The sequence below is a fragment of the Rhinolophus ferrumequinum genome, chromosome 23 (assembly GCF_004115265.2).
Source record: "Rhinolophus ferrumequinum isolate MPI-CBG mRhiFer1 chromosome 23, mRhiFer1_v1.p, whole genome shotgun sequence".
Taxonomy (NCBI): domain Eukaryota; kingdom Metazoa; phylum Chordata; class Mammalia; order Chiroptera; family Rhinolophidae; genus Rhinolophus; species Rhinolophus ferrumequinum.
In genome coordinates this window covers 29529048-29554296 of record NC_046306.1, presented here as the reverse complement: position 1 = coordinate 29554296, position 25249 = coordinate 29529048, and the positions used below count along the sequence as shown (strand labels likewise).

The window sequence follows — 25249 nt, the reverse complement described above, 5'->3', positions numbered from 1 at the left end:
ACTTTGTACTTGAATTCTTCTCCCAGGGTCAGCTTCGGGGGGAACTCAAAGACAAACAGCAACATTAACAAGAAGCATTTTTGGCTCATTTTCTACTTGTCAAGGTAGAGTACTAAGTGAGAAAGTTAACTTTCTTAATCATTTTCAGTTAAGGCATCCTCTTCAGATAATGCTACCCTACTCTGTAGATAGTTTTGCTTTTGCAATGGTTCAGAGATAAGGCAGAACTCCTAGAACCTCTATAATGAATTAATGAAATTATTGGTCACTCTCAGTTTCCTGACATTATTTTGTTCATTGCCGTGGCACATGTTTTAGCTTTTTTGTTAAGTGCTGGGATAGACAGTCCACACCTCACCTCATCTGGCTTCCCTGTGGTCAGTTTGTTTTCCATGGACTTGATTCTCTCTGCATTTGACCTGTTTCCCTCCCACTTATTTGGTGTAAATTCAACTGGTAATAAAACTAGACCCTGGGTAATGCAGATGTTGGGGGCCAAATGCCTGTGGCTCTGTGGCCTTTCTCCAGCACAGTGCAACCTGCCAAGCTGTGTCTATTAACTGACACTTGCTGAGAAGGTGAGAGGTGTAACAGTCATTGATTATTAAGGCTATGTCTTGATGGGAGGGGGGAAATAGCCGTTATCTGCTTTGTTCCAATAGCTCTCACATGAAATAGCGAAGAGTCTTAGGAATGTATGCTCTGATGGGATAAACAGGTTTTAATAAAATTCAGCAGACGGGGGTGGATTCCACTACCGACCTCACTTCCCTACCTCTCGGAACTGGCATTTGACTTTGTCTGTTACTATTTACATTTTTCCTGACTGGTTGTGTTCTGAACAAAGGCCATTTCAGCTGTGAATGGACATGGTTGTGACTTTGTGGCTAGAGCTGGCTTCTGAGCAGACTTTGAGGTCATGGAAAGACAGGCTGGAGAAGGAAAACAGTGGGACTCAGGGCCAGCATTTGCTTCTCTTCAGACGAATTCCAGCTTCTTGAAAAGGAGGAAACGCAATCAAGGAAGGGAAAGTGAAGAAAGTTACCAAATCAACTAATAATCAATGGACTTATAATGGTTAACTTCAAATAAAATGCTTTTTTCATTTTAGCCAATCTCTCTACTTGGGAGAAGTCTATGAACATATGAACCACAGAGTTAAGAGGAGCTTCAAATATACTCACAGACGATAATGGCATTGTCCTGTGACCTTCCACAAAGGCTGGAAAGTCAATAGGTGGAATTTAAATGGGATCTTAATCAATAAAATACTGGAGTGGCTTTTCAGCAGCTTTCTTAGTGTAGTAACTTCATTAAGGTATAAAAAGAATTGGCTATGTCATATAGTTTTCATCTATCCTTGTCTTTTGGGAAGAAAATCTATCTCGTTCATTTCAATTCTTTTATTTCTTACAAGGAATCTGTATCAAAATATATAAATGGACGCCACCTTAATTGTGATGCAGATTTTTAAACCAGTCAATACTTCCCCCAGATGAGTGGTTTTTAAATTGCGCATCCTGAATCTCCCAGGATTTTGGCAGAAGTGCCTGCAGGGATGGGATGAGGCAGGAGAAGAAAGAGGAGAAGGGCAGCCATCACCAGCTATGCTCCAGGCTCCCCTGTGCAACCAAAATAGCGCTTTTAAAAGTTTTTTCCTGCACATTGGCCTTTCTTGTGAGACTTTGTTAGAAGAAACAAACACAAATAAAAGGATGCTCCATTGAGGACGAGTCTGAAAACCCCTGCTATGGATACCAACTGCTAACTTCTAAACAGCTGGCTCTGAGTCTCTTTCCTCAGCATGTCCTGATGGAGGCCTCCATGAGGAAGTCTGGAGTAGTGGGGAAGACTCCGCACTGGGACACAGAAAATATAGTCCTACTCTCAACATTGTCACGTCCTCAGCTACCTCTTCGATGATCTGAGACTTTGGCCAAATGGTTAAGTCCCTAACACACAACAGATCCCATGATTTAAGACCACTGAGCAGGGCTTTAATGAATGTGACAAACTGAAGCAATTAATTATATGACAGGTCAGAAGCAATGAGCCATGGGCACAATTCCTTTCCATTTGTTTGTTTGTTTGTTTGTGTTTGTTTTTCCTTTCAATGCTCATATACTCTGACCTTAATCACCTTTCACTTTTGATTCTGTCAGGGCTATTTATAGAGAAGAACTTGTTTTAGTTTGGGTTCTCCTAAAAGTAGGTTTTGAGACACGGATTTGAGTACAAGGAGTTTATTTGGGAGGTAATCCCAGGATGTAACAGGAGGGGAGTGGAGAAATGAGAAGGGAAGGAAAGGAAGCTAATAAAGAGAAGTTTATCAAGCAGGTTACAGTTGCAGACAACTAGGGTTCGATCCCATTGGGGAACTCCAGGAGAAAGTGGAGAAAAATGCATCCAAACTGTCCCACACAAGGGGCAAGAAAGATGAGATAATACTTCCTGGATGAAAAGCACTCCTGGGGCTGTGGAGTTCCAGGCACTTGTAGGTTGGCTGTGGTTGGGCTGAAAGTCCAGGAGAATTGCAGAGGACACTGTTGACTGTCTGTAACAATGAATGTCAAGAGATATGGGAAGAGGACCAGTGTCTGCTAGTGTTGGTCTCATCCCACTTTATAGACGAGGAACCTAAAACGCGAGCGTGTCAAGTCACTTGCCTGAGGTTAATTAGCTTGGCCATAAGACTATGCCAGCCTTTTTTGTTAATTATGGCACGTTTGATCTCTCAAGGATGCACAATAGACAATATTCATCATTATTTTTATGGGGCAGCTGCATGGCTCAGTTGGTTAGAGCGCGAGCTCTGAACATCAGGGTTGCCAGTTCGATTCCAACATGGGCTAGTGAGCTGCGCCCTCCACAACTAGATTGAAGACAATGAGCTGCCACTCAGCTTCCAGAGGGGCAGTCGGATGGCTCGGCAGCCAGATGGTTCAGTTGGTTAGAGGGTGAGCTCTCAACAACAAGGTTGCCGGTTCAATTCCCACATGGGATGGTGGGCTGTGCCCCCTGCAACTAAAGATTAAAAAAAAAAAAATGGCAACTGGACTTGGAGCTGAGCTGCACCCTCTAGAACTAGACTGAAGGACAATGACCTGGAGCTGATGGGCCCCTGAGAAACACACTGTTCCCCAATATTCCCCACTAAAAAAAAATAAAACGATCATTATTTTTATAACTTTTACCTAGTAAAGACACATGGTGCTGAGAAAATAATGAGTTTTTAAAATCTAGAAAAGTAAGTGATGAAGTAAACAGTAAGGTTCCAGTGTAAATTTTTACAATTTTAAACTACAATTCCTTTTTAATAAAAAATTATGTGAAAGAATGATTGAGTCAGAAATAAACATTGGTGCACAGATACAACATGCATATGTTTTTCAGGTTTCATCATCCAATGGTTCTAACATACTTTGAGTTGTAAGAAGTTAAACAAGCCTGTTAGCTGAGTTGCAGCAATGTTCAGAAATGCCTCCAACCAATGTTCTGAATCTCACTTCTTCCACACCCGTTAATTAGAGGTTTAAAATTAGTTGGTGTAAATGCCAGTTATCACTTTTCATTAGTTCTGGTCAATAAAGGTTTAGTGGGCAACAATGAATACATCCAATCGTCTTGCCAGGATCAACTTATGTAATTCTCCCAGGGAATTTTTTCAATGAGAAAAATAGGGGATGGAACTAGTCAAAAATATTAAATGGCTTCCTATGGTAAAGTATATAGTAATGATGATTTCTGACCCAGTTGGGATCTGCTGTTTTTATCTCCCCAGTGGCCATTTCTCCATCTTCTAGGTAGCGCACTCCATTTGAATTTCAAGGAACCACATCTCTTCCATTGTCAGTCCAGGTGGTTTAGGCAGTTGACTCCTCATTGGCTCTAGGGAGGCTCATGTGACTTAAGTCTGTTCAATTATTACATTCCATCCTCCAGACTACAGTGATCCTAGTTCAGGAGTGGCCTTGAGTGACTTAAGCCATGTTCAGGTTTCTGGGACTTTTGATGGAAATATGAGTAAAAAGAATTTCTGCATACTGAGATTAGTAGACCTGGAGTTGCTGGTGGCTTTGTTGTCACTTTAGGAGAGACTGCTTAAGAATTATAGACAGTACCAAGAAAATGATGGGAAATCAAGACAGACAATTCTTAATGACATCCTTTGAGTCACTGGATGTGGTCATGCCTGAAGCCATTGACAACTTGCTTATATGCAACAGTAAATTCCTTTCTGTGCTTCAGTTTGAGTTAAACGTCCGTCATTTTTCAAATGAAGGTGCTCCACTTAATACAGGTTGAAAGATTCCCAAGTGCAGTGCTCTCTCTAGCACACTGGGTACTTCTTGCTATTGACAATAATGATGCAAATATAGTTCAATTGTATCAGTATTTAAAAATAAAAACAATATTGAAAATACAGTAGGGTTATTTTTACTGACACAATCATTATTAGCTTAGGTCTATTTGAAGTGAAAATGCTTTACCTGAACTTTTATTTGCTTTGCTATTATTAATAGCAAATACCTTGCTATTATTAATATTGAATTCATATTAGCAGACTGCCTTGCTATTATTAATATTGAATTCATTTCAACTATTATACTATTAACTCAGGGAGTACTGATCTAAAAGAGATTATATAGCTTCACACTTTTATGATTCAATTGCAACAAAGTGGGAAAGCTTTTATATAGTATACCTTATAAAAATTTAAGAGGAAGAGCTAATAATAAAAAAGGAATGTAGCTTGAAACATCTGTTAATATTATAATCTACGAAATTAATTCAGTTGTTTGACAATACTCATGAACACCTGCTCTTCACAGGAATACAAACATATTAACAAACTCAAATGTTTTCTTTTGGTTTCGCATTTTATTGGAGCAAAATTGGCCTTCATTTACAGATATATCTGTTGAATCTAGAGATCTGCATTCTGTTACCAAGGGCACCAATAAAACTATTCTATTTTCATGCTAATTTTACTCACTGCTTTCTTCTAAAGAGTTTAAGTGATAAAAAAAAAATAACTGCTCAGGAGATACTAGTCTTCAAACTCTGACATTCATGACCCTTTTTTTGGGAAGAATCAAGGGTCACTGGATATTCCTTATGTTAAGCATATTTAGGTCTACAGGGCAACAACAAGGAAGATACATTCGCTGATGTGGGAGCCACAGCATTTTTCAATGTGTGGTTTTAAATTGTAGAAATAAATCAAACTCCCTTGAGAATAACATCTTCTGAAACAAACAAGATGCAAGCCCTTTCTTTGCAAAACCCAAACATGTGAATGAATATTTGTATCCCTCTGTATCAATGACTGCACAGAAATCCTCTGATTATTTATAACCAATATATACACATCTATCTGGAAACAGAAATTCCAGCGTGGAAATATGGCTAATATGCTAATGACAGCAGGCCCACAAAACATCAAAATCAATCATCTCTTCTGGATTCATTTCACACTTCCATGTATTGCAGTATTAGTCATTTAACCTCTGGTCATCTTTAGCATTTAGGCTTTTGGCCACATGGAAAATTTTTAATTTAATTTTAAGTTACCTTTTAAGTAAAACATATAAAATATATATCTAAAAAGTAAGTATTAGTATATGTCAACTTTGTGTATGGTTTATTTGTTCAACACTTACTTTGAAGTATGTTTCTTGATATCAGAGAGTATATATATATTTATATAATTATGTATGTTAATACACACACACATTATGTACGTATTTTATTCCTAGCATTTTATCAAATATAGGAAACATGAAAGTGTCTTTCTCAGATAAATGAGATTGAGTTTGTGGTTCAGTTTAACTAATGCTTGGGTATATTTGAAGAATGAGTCCAATTTAAAGCAGCAGAAGAAATAAAGTATAATGTATTATAATATTAAACTTCCCTACTTATTTTCTTATATGTTTATTGATCAAAATGCATTAACTAGTTGACTGAAAGTTAAAAACTCTGCTTTCTTGAAGAACATCATGTGATACCATAGGTAAATCTTTTGTCTTCAAAGCCTTGGTTTGCTACTTTATAAAATGATAATGTACATTTTGAAAGTCACATAATAAATGAGAGCTAATTTCCTTGCTCATCAGTCATCATATTGAAGTCAAATAATACTTTCTTAAATTGCACTTTGTTGCATTTAAGAAGACCCAAAAAAAGTTCATTAAAAGATCTTAAAGTCAAACTGCAAAATCAAATTAAAAAACTAATTTTCATTTTTGGAAAAAATACTTCAAATTCTTAGTTACTAAAGAATTGAGCTCTAACCCAATAATTTCTTATTCTTACAAATAAAGATTTCAAAATCATTATCCTTTTCACCATGAAATAACAGTCAACACAATAAAACAATTTTATCTTCTTTGTTCACATAACATCAAACAAAATGACTTGGTGTGAAATATCTCAAGTTCATTTTCTTACTGGAGTTTTTGGGTTGAGAAATGAATACTGTGATTTAAAAAAAATCACATCAAGGTTGACATGGAGGCTTCATGATTAATCATATTAAGTTTTAGAAAAATAAAGTTGCTATTTTAAAAATACCTGAATTCTGTGTGCCTGTTGTGATTATGGAATTCATATCTGGAAAATCTATAAAGGCATTAAATACTCTTGCAAAAGCTAAGAGACATCATCTTAATTTTCATTAGATCAAACTTGGTTCTTCCAGGATTGCTAAGTTTTACAATAACCTGTTGTAATTTTTTTCCCTTTGTATCTTCTACTTTGTCCAAATCATCAGCGTATGATGTATGGGAGCATTATATGCTAGCTGAAGCATGGGCCATCAGTGGTGTGGTGTGAAGGGAGGAGAAAAGGACAAAGTTTAGGTTTTGAAGTGCCTCATTGGTTTCACAAAAGCTTTTGGTTTTCCTAGTGTCATGGGCTGTTTTTAGACGTCTTGTTGGATTTATTATAACACTGTTAGTTATTTTTGGTGAAGTTTGGATTTCAAAAAGGAACTGTCAAGCTATTGGGATGAAATCTCCTAGGAGTTGCTCCCTGCTTAATGACAAAGAGAAATCTCATCTTTGTGGCACTAAATAAGATCAGAGGGGCAGGTCTGGCAATGCCAACACACAATGTTGGGTCAGTTGTTTCCTTTCACTGACCTTGGCAATAATAAGAATCATGACAATGACAAAGGTGAAGTGCCTGACCAAGAAAATAAAGAAAAACTAAAAAATTTCATCTACAAATTCCCAACTAATAACATATAGGATAAAATTAATTATAAGATTTGACTTTTATACCTAATAAATACTTTCATTTTTTATTTAGAGGACCAGTTCCAGAATAAATACAATGGATTAAAAGACTTTTTAATCTACTTTTATGATAACCATCCTTATTAATGACTATCACCTTGCTAGAGCTACTTCTGTTACTTATAAATTGCCTGCATATTAACATGCAATTTATTTCTTCTTAATAATTGGTTAATTGTACATTATTTTCCTCTTTCTGGAATATCTAGGTAATTTACAATAACTTCAGTGATAACACACCAGTTTTCTCGGTGAAGATATTTCAGTCCTTATGAGACTTGGTCTTAGTAATAAAGAAACATGTGAAGATCCTTTTCAGGGACAATGATGCCACATATAATTAAAATCTCCTGGCAATTAAATTGCTGTAATCTTATTTTGGCAATTCATTTCTCACAAATCAAAAACATAAATTTCTTAATAACTTCCAGGCAACTTAGAGCTGTCTTGCTGATACCAATTTTTAGACTCATTTTTTTTTTCTACAGACACATTTTTTTTTATGTAGAAAGTAAAATTTTTATAATATTTCCCAAAGTGGGAAATTGTGTCAATAGTGTAAACTAGAATAAGATAAGTGTCCAATGGACTGAATATTCTCTTCAGCTTGAGATATTTAGAAAAATATATGGGTCATTTCTCAGAACTTCTAAAAACAGAACCCCCAAAGGCAACTTGTAAGGTAGTGAATTTCCTGTCTGAGAAAGATGCATTCAGTCACTGAGTAAATATAAAACAAAAGAAATGATTTGACATTAAAAAAAATAACATCCATGCATATATATATATATATATATATATATATATATATATATATATATATATATAAAACAACAACAAAAATTAAACACAAAATTAAAAAAAAATCTACTTCAGATCGAACTGCCAGTGATTTAAGACAAAAAGGAAAGCAGGCATACAAATGTAGGAGACTGACCTAAATAATCCTACATGTCAATAAGTACCAGTGGATGACCCATTCACAATGAGAAACCAGAACTTCCCTATGGTGTGGGACAAAGTGGACTGACCTTTCTTCGCGAGGCTATTGTTGGGTTCATATTTCTCAATCAATACTTGGACTTGCTCTTGCTTTAAAGGTGGATAAAGTATTTCATTCAGCCGGGGATCTCGCTGCTTAAGGTTGATAAAATCCATCATCTGATCAACGGTAAGGTAAGGTTTGCTTTTGGCACCACTAAAAATAATGAAAAAACAAGAAATTAGAATATTTTCCCACCAAGTCTCACTCTTTTATTTGCATTTAGCTTACAGGGAACTAAAATCCCGCCATACCTGGTAAGAGCATGCTATGTTGAAATTCCTATCTTGCCCTAAAATCTCTGTGCTGCTGCACAATTGCTGGATCTCTGTGGGTTACAAATATCACTGCCACTAAATTCCAATGCTCTTGAACAATACCACATGCATGAGTAAATCCATAGTAGGAAAACACTGAGTCTTGTGTGCAAAGATGCACCACTGTAAATTGAACACAGAGGTATGGGTTGTTTTTCGATTGTGTCACTAAACTTCTGGTTTAGTCATCACATTCCCATATTCCGCTTAATCATTTAAAGATGTATTTATTACTCATCACTAAAAACAAACAAACAAACAATCTCTTTTGGGACATTTTTCTTTTCATTAAAGTTACACTTCAGCAAGAGTATATAAATCTTCGAAATAGTGTGATTCAAACTTCCCATTTTAATCTTGTTAACAGCACAAAGTCAAGTTAAATGGTACAAATACTGCAATGTTTGATAAATTATTGATGGCAATGAACATCACCAAGTGAGTATATCCAATGTAATTCTTAGTAGCCCTGTTTGCCTGTCTTCTGTATGAAGTAATCCTAATTTTGTTTTTCAATTTTGGATTGATTTGTCTGTCATCATATAGATTTCAATATATCAAAGAAGGTAAATTGCTACCTCCCCACATTTGCCTTGATATTTTGGGTTTTTTCTTCTTATTATTTATTTAATGCCTATATAATTTCTAACATAAAGGCAAATAATTTTCAGCTAAGAGGGTGCTTAGTAATCCTAACTTCTCATTTCACTAATGCAATTCAGAGAGGTAAAATGACTGGGTCCCAGTTCAGAATTTTTTATGCAACACAAGTCTATCTCCACTAAGCCAAGATGCCTCTCTGTTCTAGCCATACTCTTTAAAGCACACAGAATCCCTGAGGATCCTGAAAGAGCTACAGCCAGCAACCAATCATAGCAAACTTCTCATCCCAGCAAACTCATTAAAGGCAGTGGTTGCACCTCATGGGTGGGGATGTGTGATCTTCTCCAACAAATCACACAGAAGTGCTGCTATTATACATAGTGTACAAAGAGCTTTATTCTTCTTCCACTGTTGATCAAAATCCTGCCCTAATCAGCCTGAGGACAACTGTAAGCCAAAAATAGGGGGTTAAAATGTGTTCTCTTACAATTCAGAAAAGATGTTATCAATTTCAGGTCGAGGGCAAAGGTTGTTGAGGAAAACTCTGTACACTTCTGCAGTAAAATCTTCTTGAGGTATTGAATCATTCTGGGAAATAAAACAACAGGGTCGGTTAATGTTCTTTTTCTTTGCCTATCTTCCTTCTTCTCATTTTTCATCCCTCCCTCCCTCCCTCCTTTTTTCTTTATTCTAGGAGGTCATGGTAAACATTCAGAAGATATTTATGAGACCAGCTGTAGAGTATATTTGGACACTGGCTTCAAGGTATCAAAAGCCTTATTCTCTAGCTTTTTCATTATAATTTAAGTTGAAGAGTTTTCTTCTTCTAAACGGGTGTAAAGGCAATTTCTTAAGTATATTTACTAAAGTAAGTTAGAACTAGTAAAAACAGGATGTGTTCAGCAGATTTTTTTTTCCTTTTAGTTCGCTCTTTCTTGGCTGTAAACTTTTCTTAATTGTGTTTAAATACATGTACATAATTATGTTATATACATAACATAAAATTTACCATTTTAACCATTTTAAGTGTACAGATCACCATCATGAAGAACACTTATATTGTTTAAATGAATGTTTATACATGAATATTTGTTTATGTGCTTTTGAATGAATATTTTTTTAGAAAATTAAAGAATTTCGGCTTCTGGTCAGGAGGGTGGAGTAGGTAAATGCTGTGCTTGCCACCTCCCATGAGTAACTCAAAATGACAACTAAACTACATAACAACCATCATTGAGAATTGTCTGAAGTCTAGCTGAACAGAAGTCCTACAACTAAAGATATACAGAAGAAGCCATGTTGAGACTGGTAGGAGGGATAGAGATCTGACTAGCTGGTTTCACATCCACCTGGGGTGGTTAAAAATCAGGAGTGATATCTTGGCTACAGAGGGTCTCCCTGAGGAACGACAGGTCCCATCCCCACACAAGGCTCCCCAGCCCGGGGCTCCAGTGCCAGGAAAAGAAGTCATTGTAACTTCTGGTTGTGAAAACCAGCAGAAATTGTGGCTGAGTGACACTGAGAGCTGCTGGAGTCCTAAGTGTTCCTATTAAAGAGCCCATGCAAGGACTTACTCACTGACAGAATCACTCGCTCTGAGCTCCAGAGCTGGGGCACCAGCTCAAAAGGTGCCAGGGACATAGCGGGAGGAACTGAATTGTCTGGCTTCAGAGTGAGGACAGAAAGGGCAGCTGTCTCCCAGAGAGAAGTGCTGGCAGAAGTGCTCCCAGATTGTTCCTTTGTTGACCCTCCCCACCCAGCCTGCAAGACAAGGCAAGTGCCATATTTGAGTTTCCATCTACCTGGCTAACACCAGTCTCCCCACCCTGGTGATTCCCTGAAACCTTATCCCCCAACTTGTGGGCCCACCCAGCCGCTTCCAATGGCTTTTTCATACAAATGGCCTTCTTGGCTCATGCTGTAGCCTTTCTTAAAATCTCTCAAATAAACAGCATCTGGCCTCAGAATGCCTCAGACCTCTTGCTAAACAGCTCCAAGCCTGACACTAGCAGCAACTGGCCTTAGCAGACACTTCAAAGCCCAGCACAAGTAGCAACCAACTGCAGATCACATTGAAATTCATACCACGTAGCCCTGGGCAGGGCACAGACAGTGGCTGATCTTGGCCTGAACCAGAGCTAAGATACATGATGGCCAGCTTCAGACTACACCATAGCACCACCCAACCACCTCCAAAAATGATGCACCACCCAAAGGGCTAACTAGGCAGGCACCAGAGCCCTCCTAAAGTGAGTCCTGCTCTGTAGGGTCAGCCCTTGCACAACAGCTCTTCCAATACAGTCATGGCCAGTCCTCACAACAAATCAGCCTTAGGCTCAATCCTTCTCAGTACATGCCAACAGCAACCAAGGCTCAACTACAACAGGAGTGCACAGACAATCCACACAAGGGGCACACTTGGAGCACCCAGCTCAGGAAACCAGGGAGACTGCACCACTTGGCCCCACAGGACACCTACTACATAAGGTCACTTAACTAAGACAAGAAGACATAGCAGATCTACCTAAAATATTGAAACAAACACAGAGAGGCAGCCAAAATGGGGCGACAAAGAAACATATCCCAAATGAAAGAACAGAACAAAGCTCCACAAAAAGAACTAAAGGAAATGGAGACAAGCAATGTACCAGATGAAGAGTTCAAAACACTCTTTATAAGGATGCTCAGTGATCTCAGGGAGAACTTCAATGAAGAGATAGGAAACATAAAAATTGAGACAGAAAACATAAAAACAAACCAGTCAGAAGTGAAGAATACAATAACTAAAATAAAAAATACATTAGAGGGAATCAACAGTAGATTAGATGAAGCAGAGGACTGAATCAACGATTTGGTAAATAAGGTAGAAGAAAACACCCAATCAGAACAGCAAAAAGAATCCATAAAAAATGAGGATAGTTTAAGAGGCCTCTGGGACAACATAAAGCATACCAATATTCATAACATAGGGGTAAAAACAGGGGAAGAGAAAGCAAGGAAGTAAAAACACAGTTGAGGAAATAATGATGGAAAACTTCCCTAATCTGGTGAAGGAAATAGATATACAAGCCCAGGAATTGCACTGAGTCCCAAACAAGATGAACCCAAAGAGGCCCACACTAAGACACATCATAATTAAAATTCCAGAGATTACAGACAAAGAGAGCCTTTTCAAAGTAGCAAGAGAAAAGCAGTTAGTTCCTTACAAGAGAGCTTCCTTAACACTGTCAGCTGATTTCTCAACAGAAACTTTGCAGGCCAGAAGGATTGGCACGGAATATCCAAAATGATGAAAAACAAAAACCTAGAACCAAGATTACTCAGCAAAGCCATTATTTAGACTTAAAGGACAGATAGAGAGCTTTCCAGAGAAGAAAAAGCTAAATGAGTTCATCATTACCAGACCAGTACTACAAGAAATGTTAAAGGGACTTCCTCAGGAAGAAGAAGAAGAAAAAAGATTAAAAAACATGAATAATAAAATGGCAATAACTACATATCTATTTACAATTACTTTATTTTTAAATATTTATTTATTTATTTATTTATTTATTTGTTTGTTTGTTTATTTATATTAACAATTACTTTAAGTGTAAATGGACGAAATGCTTCAACCAAAAGATATGGGGTGGCTGAATGAATAAGAAAACAAGACCCTTACAAGAGACTCACTTCAGATCAAAATACATATACAAACTGACAGTAAAAAGATGGAAAAGATATTTTGTGAAAATAGAAACAAAGAAAAAACGATGGGGTAGCAATACTTATACCAGACAAAATAGGCTTTAAAACAAAGGCTAATAAGAGACAAAGAAGGACCTGGTAATCCCACTTGTGGGCATTTATCTGAAGAAACCAAAAACAAAGGTTTTAATTCAAAATCCTTTTTATTTGAAAACAATATAGGTATGTATCCATATGCTCATTGTGGCATTATTTACAATAGCCAAGATGTGGAAGCAACCTAAGTGTTCATCCGTAGAGGAATGGATAAAGAAGAAGTGGTACCATGGAATATTACTCAGTCACAAAAAAGAAGGAAATATTGGCTTCTGCAACAACATGGATGGACCTTCAGAGTGTTATGCTAAGGAAAATAAGTCAGAATGAGAAAGACAAATACCATGTGACTTCATTTATATGTGGAGTCTAAAAAACTGAATAAATAGACAAACAAAACAGAAACAAATGCATAGATATAGCAAACATTTTGATGGTTGTCAGACAGTAGGAGGGTTGGGGGATGAGTGAAAAGGGGGAAAGAATTAAGAAACACAAATTGGTAGTTACAAAACAATCACAGGGATATAAAGTATAGCATAGGGAATATAGTTAATAATGCTGTAATAAATATGTATGGTGTCAGATGGGTTCTAGATTTACCAGGGTGATTACTTTGTAAATTATGCAAATTTCTAACCAATATGTTGTATCCCTGAAATCAATATAATATTGTATGTCAACTAAAATTGAAAATTAAAAATTGTTTAAAAAAAGTAAAATACCTGGAGACAAACATTTTCAAAATGAAAACATAAATTACAATTTTTTGCCTTTTTTTAAAAAATAATTTTCTTTTTGGTTTAAATAATCTGATAACTTGTAAAATAGTTTTTTCAAGTAATACAGCACCAACCATTATTTCTCACTGATTCCTCCTGGTCCTATTGTTTGGGAAGCAAGTCACTGATATAAAAAGTTACTTCTATGACTTATTTTTCTGTTTAGTCGGGCTGCCATGGAAACCGGAAGAGTGTATTCAAGCCTTTGTTAACAGGAAAGACATTCTTCATACCATTTTCCTATTTCAGGTATGTGTTTATATAAGTATTTTTATTTTCAAGCCCTTAAAGCAAAGAAAACAGCCTTCCTTTTATAATATTCATAGATTTTGAAATGTAATTTTATAGAAGTTTCCAAAAAGGATTGTCTGAAATTGCACACCGCTTGCTAACAGTTAAAAAAAAACTTAGCTTACCACTTGGCAAACAGTAGAATTCCTACATTTGTGGAATGAACAAATAAAATAATATTTTCTTTATTAAATCCTTTTATAGAGCAGGAAAAAAATATCTATTTTGCAAAATAGAAATTTGAGAGAACCAAGCAACACATTTATCATTACACATAGAAAGATGCATTACACCATTAGGCTTAGTTACATGGACACCAATTTATGAAATCATGAGCACAAGTGGCCAAATCCAAGAACACTGGGAAATTCTCAAGGATTGTTTCATTGGTGTTTTGCCACCCATAAAATGGGGACAGCTCCCACCTGTAAAGAGGTTTCCAAAATTCTATTCAATTTACAAAATGGAAGAATTGCTTTGCCTAGAATATGTACATTTTTCAGTGTTACCCTTTCTGTGAGTTAAACACCGACATCTTTTTATGTAGTTTTGTAGATAGCTGGAAATGACTGTGTCTCCCTTACTCTTTGACTGAGAGACACAGGGAAGAAACAGAATGTTTTAAAAATCAATAGCAAGGAAATACTCAATGGCTCTGTTTGCCAACTCAAGCATCTGACTATTGGATTTTATTAACCCCAAGTGTGTTCTCCCTACTATTTAGTTACTATTTAGAGCTCACTCCTTTCACCACCCTAACCTCACCCAGCACATACACATAAATGGATTTTATCTAAATATATCAATAACTGTCTTCCTGACCCCCTTTTTTATTTCCTCCCTTCTTGTCTTAGTCAAAATGTCTCCCTCTGGGAGGCTTTCCTTTCACCCAGACTGGGTGTTGTCTTCCATTCTGTGCTACCCTCACATCTTGCTTGTCTCATATTTTGACACCCATTTAATTGTATTGTGCTCCCAGCTGTCCAGTTCTCTCTATTCCTCGCCAGCTTGCACATCTCACAAGCTAGGACTTGTGTTTAGTTTGTTAACTGCTCGATCTCCAGTGTGTAACATATAGCAGGTTTACAATAAATATTTAGCAAATGAATAAGTGTAATTTATGAGACAGGTGGAATTTGATAGAAAGGACTCGTGTGTTTTCTATTTCCTGTAGAAGATCAGATTCAACTACAGTCATTCACATAAAATTCCAGATACATAATTTCATAGAACAATATACTTTACTAAAACTCTAACCATTGTTTATTTACCAGCTGTGAATTAGGACTTCTACTAAAGGAGACAAATTAATGAAATAATCTGAATAAACATAATTCATTATCATCACCAGTTGAATGTTAGCACATAGAAAAAGGAAAACAGTTCAATGAAGCTGATTTTCTTTGTCTCATTTTTCTCTTGCCCGACTTGACTGATGAAGATACCCTGAAGCCTTTGAGGTCAGTGGGTGAAAGTGGGAGAAAAAATATTTTGGAAAAATGAGTTAAAATAAGCATGATTGAAAGCTTAAGTGAAGGCGAATAGGGGAGCTATTTAGGGGAAAGCTACAGACAATTCCTAATTCCTTATATTTTAAACAAGGCTGAAATTCACAAAGCTTATTCACATATTTTATTTTCCTGGATCTCGTAATTGGTGAGGTGGATGAAACGGATTCATTTTGTCCTGTTTGAGCAGAAGGAAGCCCAAAGTCTGATACTCTAAAGATCATACCCAATGTTTAAATACTCTTCTGTGAACGCTTCCTGACCATACCACCTACAGGTGACATATTCTTTTTGTGTGTGTCCACAATCTACCTTTCTATGCCTTCATTATAGCATCCATCACACAGTTTTCATATTTCTTATTTTTAAAATACTTTTTATATGTTTAATTTTCTACCAGACTATGAGTTTTTCAGTGAAGTGACTATCTCTTATTTAATTTATTTGTGTCCCCAGCATGATGTCTGGCATAAAACAGACACCTAATCAATGTTTGTTGGACAAACCCAGGACATGAGACCAGATCTTAGGTTTTTCTGTCTTGTAATATAAGGACTTGGCCCACCTCATCATGCCACCAATACAGAACAGATTTTCGGTGACTGTTTGTTGCTATTGCTACCAGAACATCTTGGAGGGAGAATTAAGATGGCCAATAGTGTTTGAATCAGGCCAGAAACTACAGAAACTACATCTATTCCAGAAACTACAAAGTATTGGCAAACTTTAAAAATGGGGTTGCTTCAATTCCATGCTTGTACATAAAGAATCTCAAAAGGAAAAAGATAAAATGCAAAACAAACAAAAAAACCCCAAAACTTGATGGCATTTATATTTGCATTTCCAGATTCCATAGATACCTAGTTATGACATGACCACATGCCAAGTTAAAAAAGAATACATATATACATACACACACACACACACACACACACACATATTCAGAGGATAGTGAGAATTAATAGTTATTGAGCACTTACTGTATGCCAAGTATATGGTTCTATGAGCTTTACTTGAATGTTTCCATTTCATCCCAAGTCAACTCTATGAGGTTGGCAGGGTTAGTGTCCTCATTTTATAGACAGGGACACTAAGGAGCTGATAGGTTATGAAACTTGTCTGAGGTCCTTGGTGAGCAAGTGTGTGGGTGGGGGGCCAATATGTTTGAATCAAGGTTACTTGATGCCCTAAGTAACACTGTGACCCAGCAAACTAAATGGTCACATCAGGTTTTAGATGTGGTTTGTATTTTCTTCTTTACCTATTTATAGATTAAAAAATAATTCTATAACAAGCAGGTATTTAGCAATCAGAAAAATGTTATTTTAAAAAAATATTAATTTATTTAAGCAGGCCCTAATGGATAAAGAATACACACACAGATTTTATCTTCACAAAATGATGGGTTATTTCTCAGTAAATGCAGGGTTTCAACCTATTCTCAATATTGTGGTTCTAAAACTATAAATCAAAAGTTGATTTAGCCATACAGTACATGAAATAATTACAAGTAAACTACTCATAGTGAACTACTTAATGTGGTTTTAAAATGGAATTTTTATATTAGTGATTTTAAGAATCACAGCTACAGAAACGATTATATTTCTGATTATGTTTAGGATGTAAGGAACATGAGAATGGCAAATATTACAGATATCTTGTGAGAAGTTCTTTTATAAGTTTTATTCATAGTATTCCTTAGTAAAATTTAAGGTATTCTTTTAATCCAAAATAATTGCTGCTTTCTTCAGTATTGCATATATGTTCCTAACTATGGTACACTTTATTATTTAAAACAAATTCATGGATTTATTCCTTATCTTCTTCATTAAAATGCATATAAAATGCATTCATTAAAATGCATATAAAATACATATGCCAATGCTATGCCAAGACTACATTACAATTCCAAATGTCACTGAGCTGTTTTCAAATTAATAAGCCTTAAATCAAAGGGAGTTTGGGTACAAGTAAACTATTTTTGGTGCTCAAAAAGTTTGTAGGTACAGTGGCAATTATCTGAATATGCAAAGGTCTTCAAATATCTGAATATTCAAAGGTCTCACTGCAAAATGTATTTGCATTATTAATAGTAGGACAGTAATTGCTTTCTTTCTCTTTTGGATATAGTACAACTTTTAAACAACTAAGGTAACTTTGGGCAAGCAACGAAAATCTCTAAAGGAGTACCCCTTAAGGAATGTGTTATCCCAATGGATCAGGTTGGCCGGGATACAAGTTTGAGTGCATTAATTATCCCTAACAATGTGCACAAAGATAATGTTTAAAAAAATCGCAACAGGATATCCACTGTGTTTCTGGTAATGTATCTATTTATAGAACACAATTAAATCTAGTATGAACGACTGCTGGCTATGAAATGAGGCTCCAGATATGCAGTATTATCTACCATTTATATAACCTTTTCTTCTGTGTAGTGTTGAAAACACTTCTTGCCAGGATATCCAGACTCTTTTTTTGCTAATTAGTGGATATTTTCTAGAGCCTCTGTTCTGCAGATGTGAAATTACAAGGCTTTGAAATACAGTCAGTTTGCGGAAGCATGTATCTCTTAGCTCTGAAACTGTCTTTGGTTTTTAGATCTTGTAAAGCATTCTATTTCTACAACTACTCCAAGTAAAGCACACTTTACCATGAATAACGATCATTCAAAACTTTATGATGGAGGTTGATTATATTTTTAAAAAATCTCTGATTTGTTTTCAGAAAATTGTCATAACATTTAATTTAGTAAAGACAAATATTTTTTAATTTAAACATAATTCCCATTATATGAATCTCATTTTCCTTTTAAAATGTCTCCAGTTGACGATTGGTCTGAAAGCCTGAACCTACAATAGACATACTGGATTGTAAAAAACTCAATTCATATTTATTGACTGAATTCTCAGAATCCAATTGTTTGGAAAATTGTAATTTACAGAGTATTGATTGATGGATTTGACTTTCTATTAGTTTCATTTTTTTCCCTTCTTTCCCTTAGCTAGATTTATAATAAGAAGTTAAAATTTTTGATCATTATATTTCACAAGATGTTATCCAGTAAAGGTAAAATCAGGAGCAATTGCAGAGAAAAATTCTTTGTTCATCTTTCTAAATTAATCTCCCTCACTTTCTTCTTATGCTTAAATACAGTGGTCTCTTTTTTAGTTACTCAAACTGCTCAATTCCTTCCAGCCTCAGGAAGGAATTGTTTTCTTTTACTGGAATGAGTTTCCCTTATTCTCAGTGGCAGCACTCCATTCCTTTCGCTCACAGCATTCGCCCCCAATTTACACGTGTTACTAGAGGCATTTGATTAGCACCACCAAACTCTATGGTCCTTGAATCCTGTTCACTTCACTTTGTTCACTCAATGCTTATTCCCAATGCTTGAGGGCATATAGTGAGAGTTCAAGAAATATTTGTTGAGCCAACAACAGGACCTTGACTATTATATTTTTCCTACTCCAAAGCATCTAATGAAAGGGCAGTAATAAACAAGTTCAATCATTCTATTTTGCTGATTAAAATGAAGGTTAAAATGTTGGAGGAGTCTTTCCACAGCTCTGCCCCAGTTTTTACAGCATCATCAGCTTTTTGCTTCTATAGCAGGATACTAATAGTGGAGACTCATACTCTTTTTTTCTTTCCTGTAACCTACCAAAGTCGTTAATAAACTTCATTTTTTTTATCTGAAAGTATTTACAACCAGAATTGGCTGCTGAATTTAATAAGAACATTCAATACTTTTTCATAATTTAATCTTAAATTTAAGACTGACTCTTCACCCTTGTTCAGTGCAACTTGAACATGGCAAGTGGGCTTCGAAAGGCTCAGAACTTCTCCCTATCGTGTTAAGTATTACCCTTGGGAAAGTGCTTACTTGCTGCTTAGATACTAGGATAAAAATAATTTATAATAGAAAGGAGAGAGGTCGGCATATAGCGTGAGAGAAAGGTTTTATGCAACAGACTAATTTCTCTTAAAAACAATAATAACAAATCATTTTATAGCCAGGTATGTAGAAATGCATTGGAATGAAGGCAAAGTATTTCAGATGGTTAGTATATATTGAGTGCCTTGAATGTGTTGGGCATAAAACAAACAGCATGTCACATATTTGACCTCTCATCTAATTTTCCACCATCTGAGCACAGTTGATGGTTGGTATCCAAACTGCTTTGATCCTGCCCCCCTCTCAGAAAACCTTTTTGAGCATAGCCCTGCACAGCATGTATACATATTTATTTATAAACATGTACTACCATACTAATTGCTTATTAACTTAAAACTCTTAAAACTAGAAATTTTAAAAGGATGAGAAAAATGAAATTAATACTTCAACTGTCTTCCTAATCATAACCCATAGTCAATAGATAATATGTCAAGGGACATCAAGAAACAATTTATTGTTGAGAAGTTTAAATTTTTGATAACATTGATTTTTTTTGGCCAATACTTTTTTATTAGATGGCTATGTTTTTTTGTTTTGTTTTGTTACTATTTACAAAACACAGGGTCCTTCTAGATTAAAATATGGTAGTAATGGGAGTGAAAGAAAATGTAATTGCAGTGACCCCATATAATGTAAATATTAACAAATAAATCCTATGGTCCTCTAAATTTAAAAAAAGTTGGGGTAATTTGGGCAAGCTCTATTTTAGTAAGATTATTCAAAGCTATTTAGTAGTGCTAACTGTAGAAAGGCAATATGCTCACCCTTGAAGATGGAAGACTACAAGCCTCTAAAGCAGTTTCAACTCGTTTCCGGTCTGCTGAAAACAAGCGGTAGATGCTGTAAAGTGAAAGCACAACACACGAGAGATGTTTAAAAGGCATATGGATAACAGCACTTGCAGACGACACCACCCCAAAATATTCTATTGGATCAAACCTCTGTATCATTTAGCTTTAAAGTAAAAAGCTCCCATTGCTCCATTCATTTGCATATTTGTTCTGAAAGATCTATGCATGGCTTTTTATAATCAAAGTGTCTAATAGAAAACCAATATTTTGAGACAATGGTGATGACTTGATTAAAGGACATTGTACCAAGTAGCCTCTAATATTAAACACTAAAATAAATATCCTTGCCAACTCTGTCCCCTTGCTGCTACTCATTGCTCTAAAGGTACATGTTGTTAATATTATTCATAATAATTATTTAACTTTTTATTAACAAGAGCCCACTGGTAGCTAGTAAGTCAAATGTTAAAGATATTTGGCTAAATATGGTCTAAAAATGTGCTTTCTTTGGTCAGTAATTTGTTTTTTAAAAGTATAACTTAATTCTGGACAATTTACTATAATAATTTGGATTTATTGGTTCTATTGAAACATTAGAAAATCTAGTGTCTGGGGCCCCCCAGTCCCACAGGGAATATGACAGAGTTGAGTTGTAGTTGTCTCCTTTAGGTGGGGTTTCACTCTTCAGATTTGCTTTTGGCTCCTGGCCTGCTTCATCTTTTATGTTCCCTGCCTGGCTTCTGTTGACATTTGAGTTTGTAACCCCTGCTTTACGGTTAGTGTCCTCTTGGTAGAAAGAAATTGGTGGTCACTAGCATAGTTCTTAATCTCAGATGATCTTCTGGATTATCAGAAGGTTTCTCCCACTCGCTCCATCCCCTTCTTGCTTTGGTGTTTCTTGAAAATGACGCCACAGAAAGAGGAAGCCTGGGAAAATCTCTATGAGGAAACAAGCTGCAGTGAAGTGAACATGGAGTGTGACGGAGAAGGGGTGACACATTTCCATGCTCCCACTTGGGCCATGGGAAAACAAAACAGAGTCATGGCACACATTCAAATCATTGAGAAAAAGAAGATAAATAATGGAAAATGTTCATGCCGCTTACTTTTTGAGAGGAATGCGCCCTTCTGGAGTGACTTGCAGCTTAAGTTTAGTATAGCTGTTGGAGAAACAGAAAAACAAATGTTTAATTTTTAAAATGCTTTTATGGAAGAATAAAGTACACTGGAAAAGGACTCGTGCATATCTACAGTTCGTTGAATTATCACAAACTGTCCAAGTCTCTGCAGTTAGCATCCAGATTTAGAAATCGAACCTTATCACTTTAGTAGCATCCCAGAAGCCCCATTCCAGAATCTACCCCCCAGAAGGAAACCATGATTCTGACTTTAAACAACATAGATTATTTTTGCCTGTTTTTGCACTCTATACAAATGAAACCACATTCTTTTGTGTCTGGCTTCTTTCACTCCATGTTATGTTTCTGAGGTTCATTCATATATTTGCTTATAGTTGTAGATCATTCACTCTCATCACTGTATAATATTTTACTGTGTGAATGTAACAACTGTATTTATCTCTTCATCTGCCTCTGGACATGAGGATAGAGAGATTTAGCAGCTGAACTTTCAAACTCTGCTGATGGGGGTGTAAATTGGGATTAGCACTTAAAGAGACTGCACATGGTATGACCCAGTAGTCCCATAGCAAGGTGTACATGCGACAGAAATGCTTACGTGTTCACCAAAAGGCATGTTCTAGAATGTCCATAACAGCTATAGGGAGCCACTAATCTGGAACAGACATTTGCAATGATCAGCCACCTAGATGTTTTACTAGCTATAACAGGATATGTTTCAGGTAAAACATCTTATTTACCTATGTGTCCCCTTCCACTAACAGTGCCTGGCACAATAGGTGTTCTTGAAATGTCCGTTAGATGAAGGATGGTAAGATCAAAGATGGTAAAAAGAAAGAGAAAGAAAGGAAAGGGTAAAGAAGGAGGTATGTAGAAGGGTCCTCAAGGTGACAACCTAAGATGAGATGATTACATGAGAAAGCACTTAAGTAAAGACCTGTAAGGTACTGACTCAAAGTAAAATGAATTCATAGAAGAGTAAAAAAGGAATGTGGGTTGGAGTCTTAGGTCTGGAATGATGGCTATGTCTTACAGAAGAAGAGAGAAGAGAGAAAGTTATGAAATAAAATAGAGGACCACCTAAAAATGTTTCCACTTGTGGTTTTGATGTCAAGGCTCCCAATCTCGTGGACCTCCACAGCTTCCAAAGTGAACGCACCAATTCCTTGCTGCGCATCTGGCAGAAATCATTGTTTGCCTTAGTCAAATAATTTTTAGAAAGACGGTTGTAATTCCAGGGTGATTGGGTAATCCTAATTTGCTTTCCTTTCCATCTTTTTAAATTCTGCTCTTTCCTCTACATCCTTTCTCTTTCTCTTTCCTTACTGACACTTGCTGTGATTGGTTACAAGAGCAGGAATCAGGACACCAGACTATTGATGTAAGTAGGCAGGGACATTATTGTAGCATCTTTCAGAGATCTAAGACTCTAGAGAAATCAATACCATATGTCGTTCTCTTCCTCAGATTAATAATTGACATGACATAGGCAGATGTAGAAGCAGAGGACTATCTGAAATTAACAATTTTTGGTTCTGAGCACCGATGCCAGGATTTGGGAGTGTCTCCTTATTGTGTGCCAAAAGCATTGACATTCAGGAGAGCTCAGGGTAACACGGATTTGCAGCTTGAAGAAAAGAGCGATCTTTCTTGGAAGTCTTCCAATTTCAAACAGTGGAGGTATCAGTTCTCTAACAAATCCCAAAGGGAAATTTATGTTTATCAATGTGAGAAGCCAGTGCAGTACAAACAAAAGACTCACAAAAGAGAAAGGAAACTGACTCAGAAGAAGCAACACCCTTAGCAATAAAATTAGAGCTACTTACGCTTTTTCCAGAAATGCATCCCTGGACATATTTTGGGCCAGCAGGTTTGTTGCCAAACTGAAAACCTCATTTGTCCATTCCTGGAAAATGTAAATCACACTTGCATTAGCTTAAATACTGTACAGTCATTAGACACATGTTAGTTAGGCTACCAGGAAGACAAATTAGTTCAATTTGTATGCCTCAGGGTTTTTTTTTTTTTTCTTTTTGTAAAAATGACATAATTAAATTCAAATCACTGAGTGACTACTCTTTTCCTAAGGAAATGTTCTTTACACATAAACACTTTTTTCCTGCTTTTTAAAATCCCTACTGATAGGGAACTGGTATATTACCTTCCAATAAATGAACAGTTTTTACTAGTTTTACTTGCATTATACTTGCATTATAAACAGATAGAGAATTATAGAAAAGTTTAAAATATAGTCAAATATATTTTCAACACACATGCAAATATAATCTTCCCACTTTACTACACAAGCCAAAGCAGCTATACCAGGGATCTTTATCTGTTAATTGCAGTTCTAGAAGTTCTCTAAAACAGTTGCAGTCACAATGTCATACAATGTCCAGCATTCTCCCTCTCCCAACTCTATTAATCCCTCACAACTCTCCTAATCTTAACCTTTACCTCACCCCACTCACCAGTGATGTCACTTGGCTTCCAAGAAAATGGAAAAATGCAAATCTACAAATAAAGTTGAAGTTTGACTCTGGTGATAATTTTGAACCACACAATTAGCATTCTGGTCCAAAAATGAAAATTTTCTAAGAGAAGCTGACATAAAAGCTAAGTAATCTAGTTATCCAATGTTGCTGTTGACTTGTCTCTCTCCTCAATGAAATCATGTCTTTTATTTTAACAGCTTTTCCACCTAATTTTGTTATTTCTACTGTTGTTTGTTGGCCTCTTGTTTTTCGCATCCCGACTTAAGGCACTGATAATATGCCACTATGTAATACAATAACATTTGAGGTAGGACGTGAGCAATGGGGGCATAGAGTGATGGGAGAGAGAAGAGGGCATTGTAAGCAGAGAAAATTGGGAAAAAGAACCAGAAGTAAGCACACATGGCAGGACTTAGAAGGGATGGGGAAGAGTCTAACGTTAATTGGAAAAGAGAGGTGAAGTTGCAATGAAGAAAGTACAGGCCCAGAGTATGGAGAGCATTCAACGTCTATTCAAGTATCTGTAAGATAATTTAGCAAAAGAATGTAATATGACTGAAGGCCTTTTATTTAAGGGTGTGGGGTGAGGAGACTGTGGGCTAGACTGAACATTGGGGACATTATCTGGCAGCCATGTCAAGGATGCACTTGAAGCTGAGAAACCAAAGGGGAACTCAATTAGGACGTTGTAATCGTGCAGGTGAGAAGTACAGAGGCTTTGAACTCTATACACTGTAGTGGAAGACTCGGGAAAGACATCACAGAGTACCTGTGAGTGAAGCAAAATAAGTGAACAGCAAACTGATGTTCACAGAGGAAATCATAGAAATAACCTTTTAATAGCTTTAAAATAAAGTTTCCTCAAACAAAACAATTTTAAACTAAGGGTAATAATTACTGGCACTGATTTTTAAAATCTGTTTCTGGTATAATATTTTCTGGACTAAGGATCAAGCTTTGGACATTTCCACCTCCACGGCAACTTTATGCATTGGTAGAAGTATTTATAACGGAAGGCGATGTACCATTTTGTATGTTTACTGGGGGCCAATTCGACACTAGAAATAATACAATGAAGGCATTATAAAGAGTTGGGGACATTTAACTGGTTCTGACCTTTTAGATTGAAAACTAAGGCCTCTATTATGTCTAGTCCAATAGAAATATAAAGTGAACTACACGTGTAATTTAAATGTCTCTAGCAGCCACATTTTAAAAAAATACAAAGAAACAGGTGAA

The 25249-nt window shown here is 36.2% G+C and overlaps 1 protein-coding gene across 2 annotated transcripts in view; it reads right to left on the bottom strand.

Annotated features, from left to right (window-relative positions):
• Positions 1–25249, bottom strand: part of PLCB1 (phospholipase C beta 1) — a 663189-nt gene that overhangs the window by 181813 nt on the left and 456127 nt on the right. For both annotated transcript variants that reach the window (XM_033094700.1, XM_033094701.1), the window contains exons 5-9: positions 23342–23421; positions 21483–21536; positions 20350–20425; positions 9751–9851; positions 8333–8499 (exon numbers count right to left, since the gene is read on the bottom strand). In XM_033094700.1, the coding sequence (XP_032950591.1) occupies positions 8333–8499; positions 9751–9851; positions 20350–20425; positions 21483–21536; positions 23342–23421 (478 nt within the window). The remainder of the gene's footprint in view (positions 1–8332; positions 8500–9750; positions 9852–20349; positions 20426–21482; positions 21537–23341; positions 23422–25249) is intronic.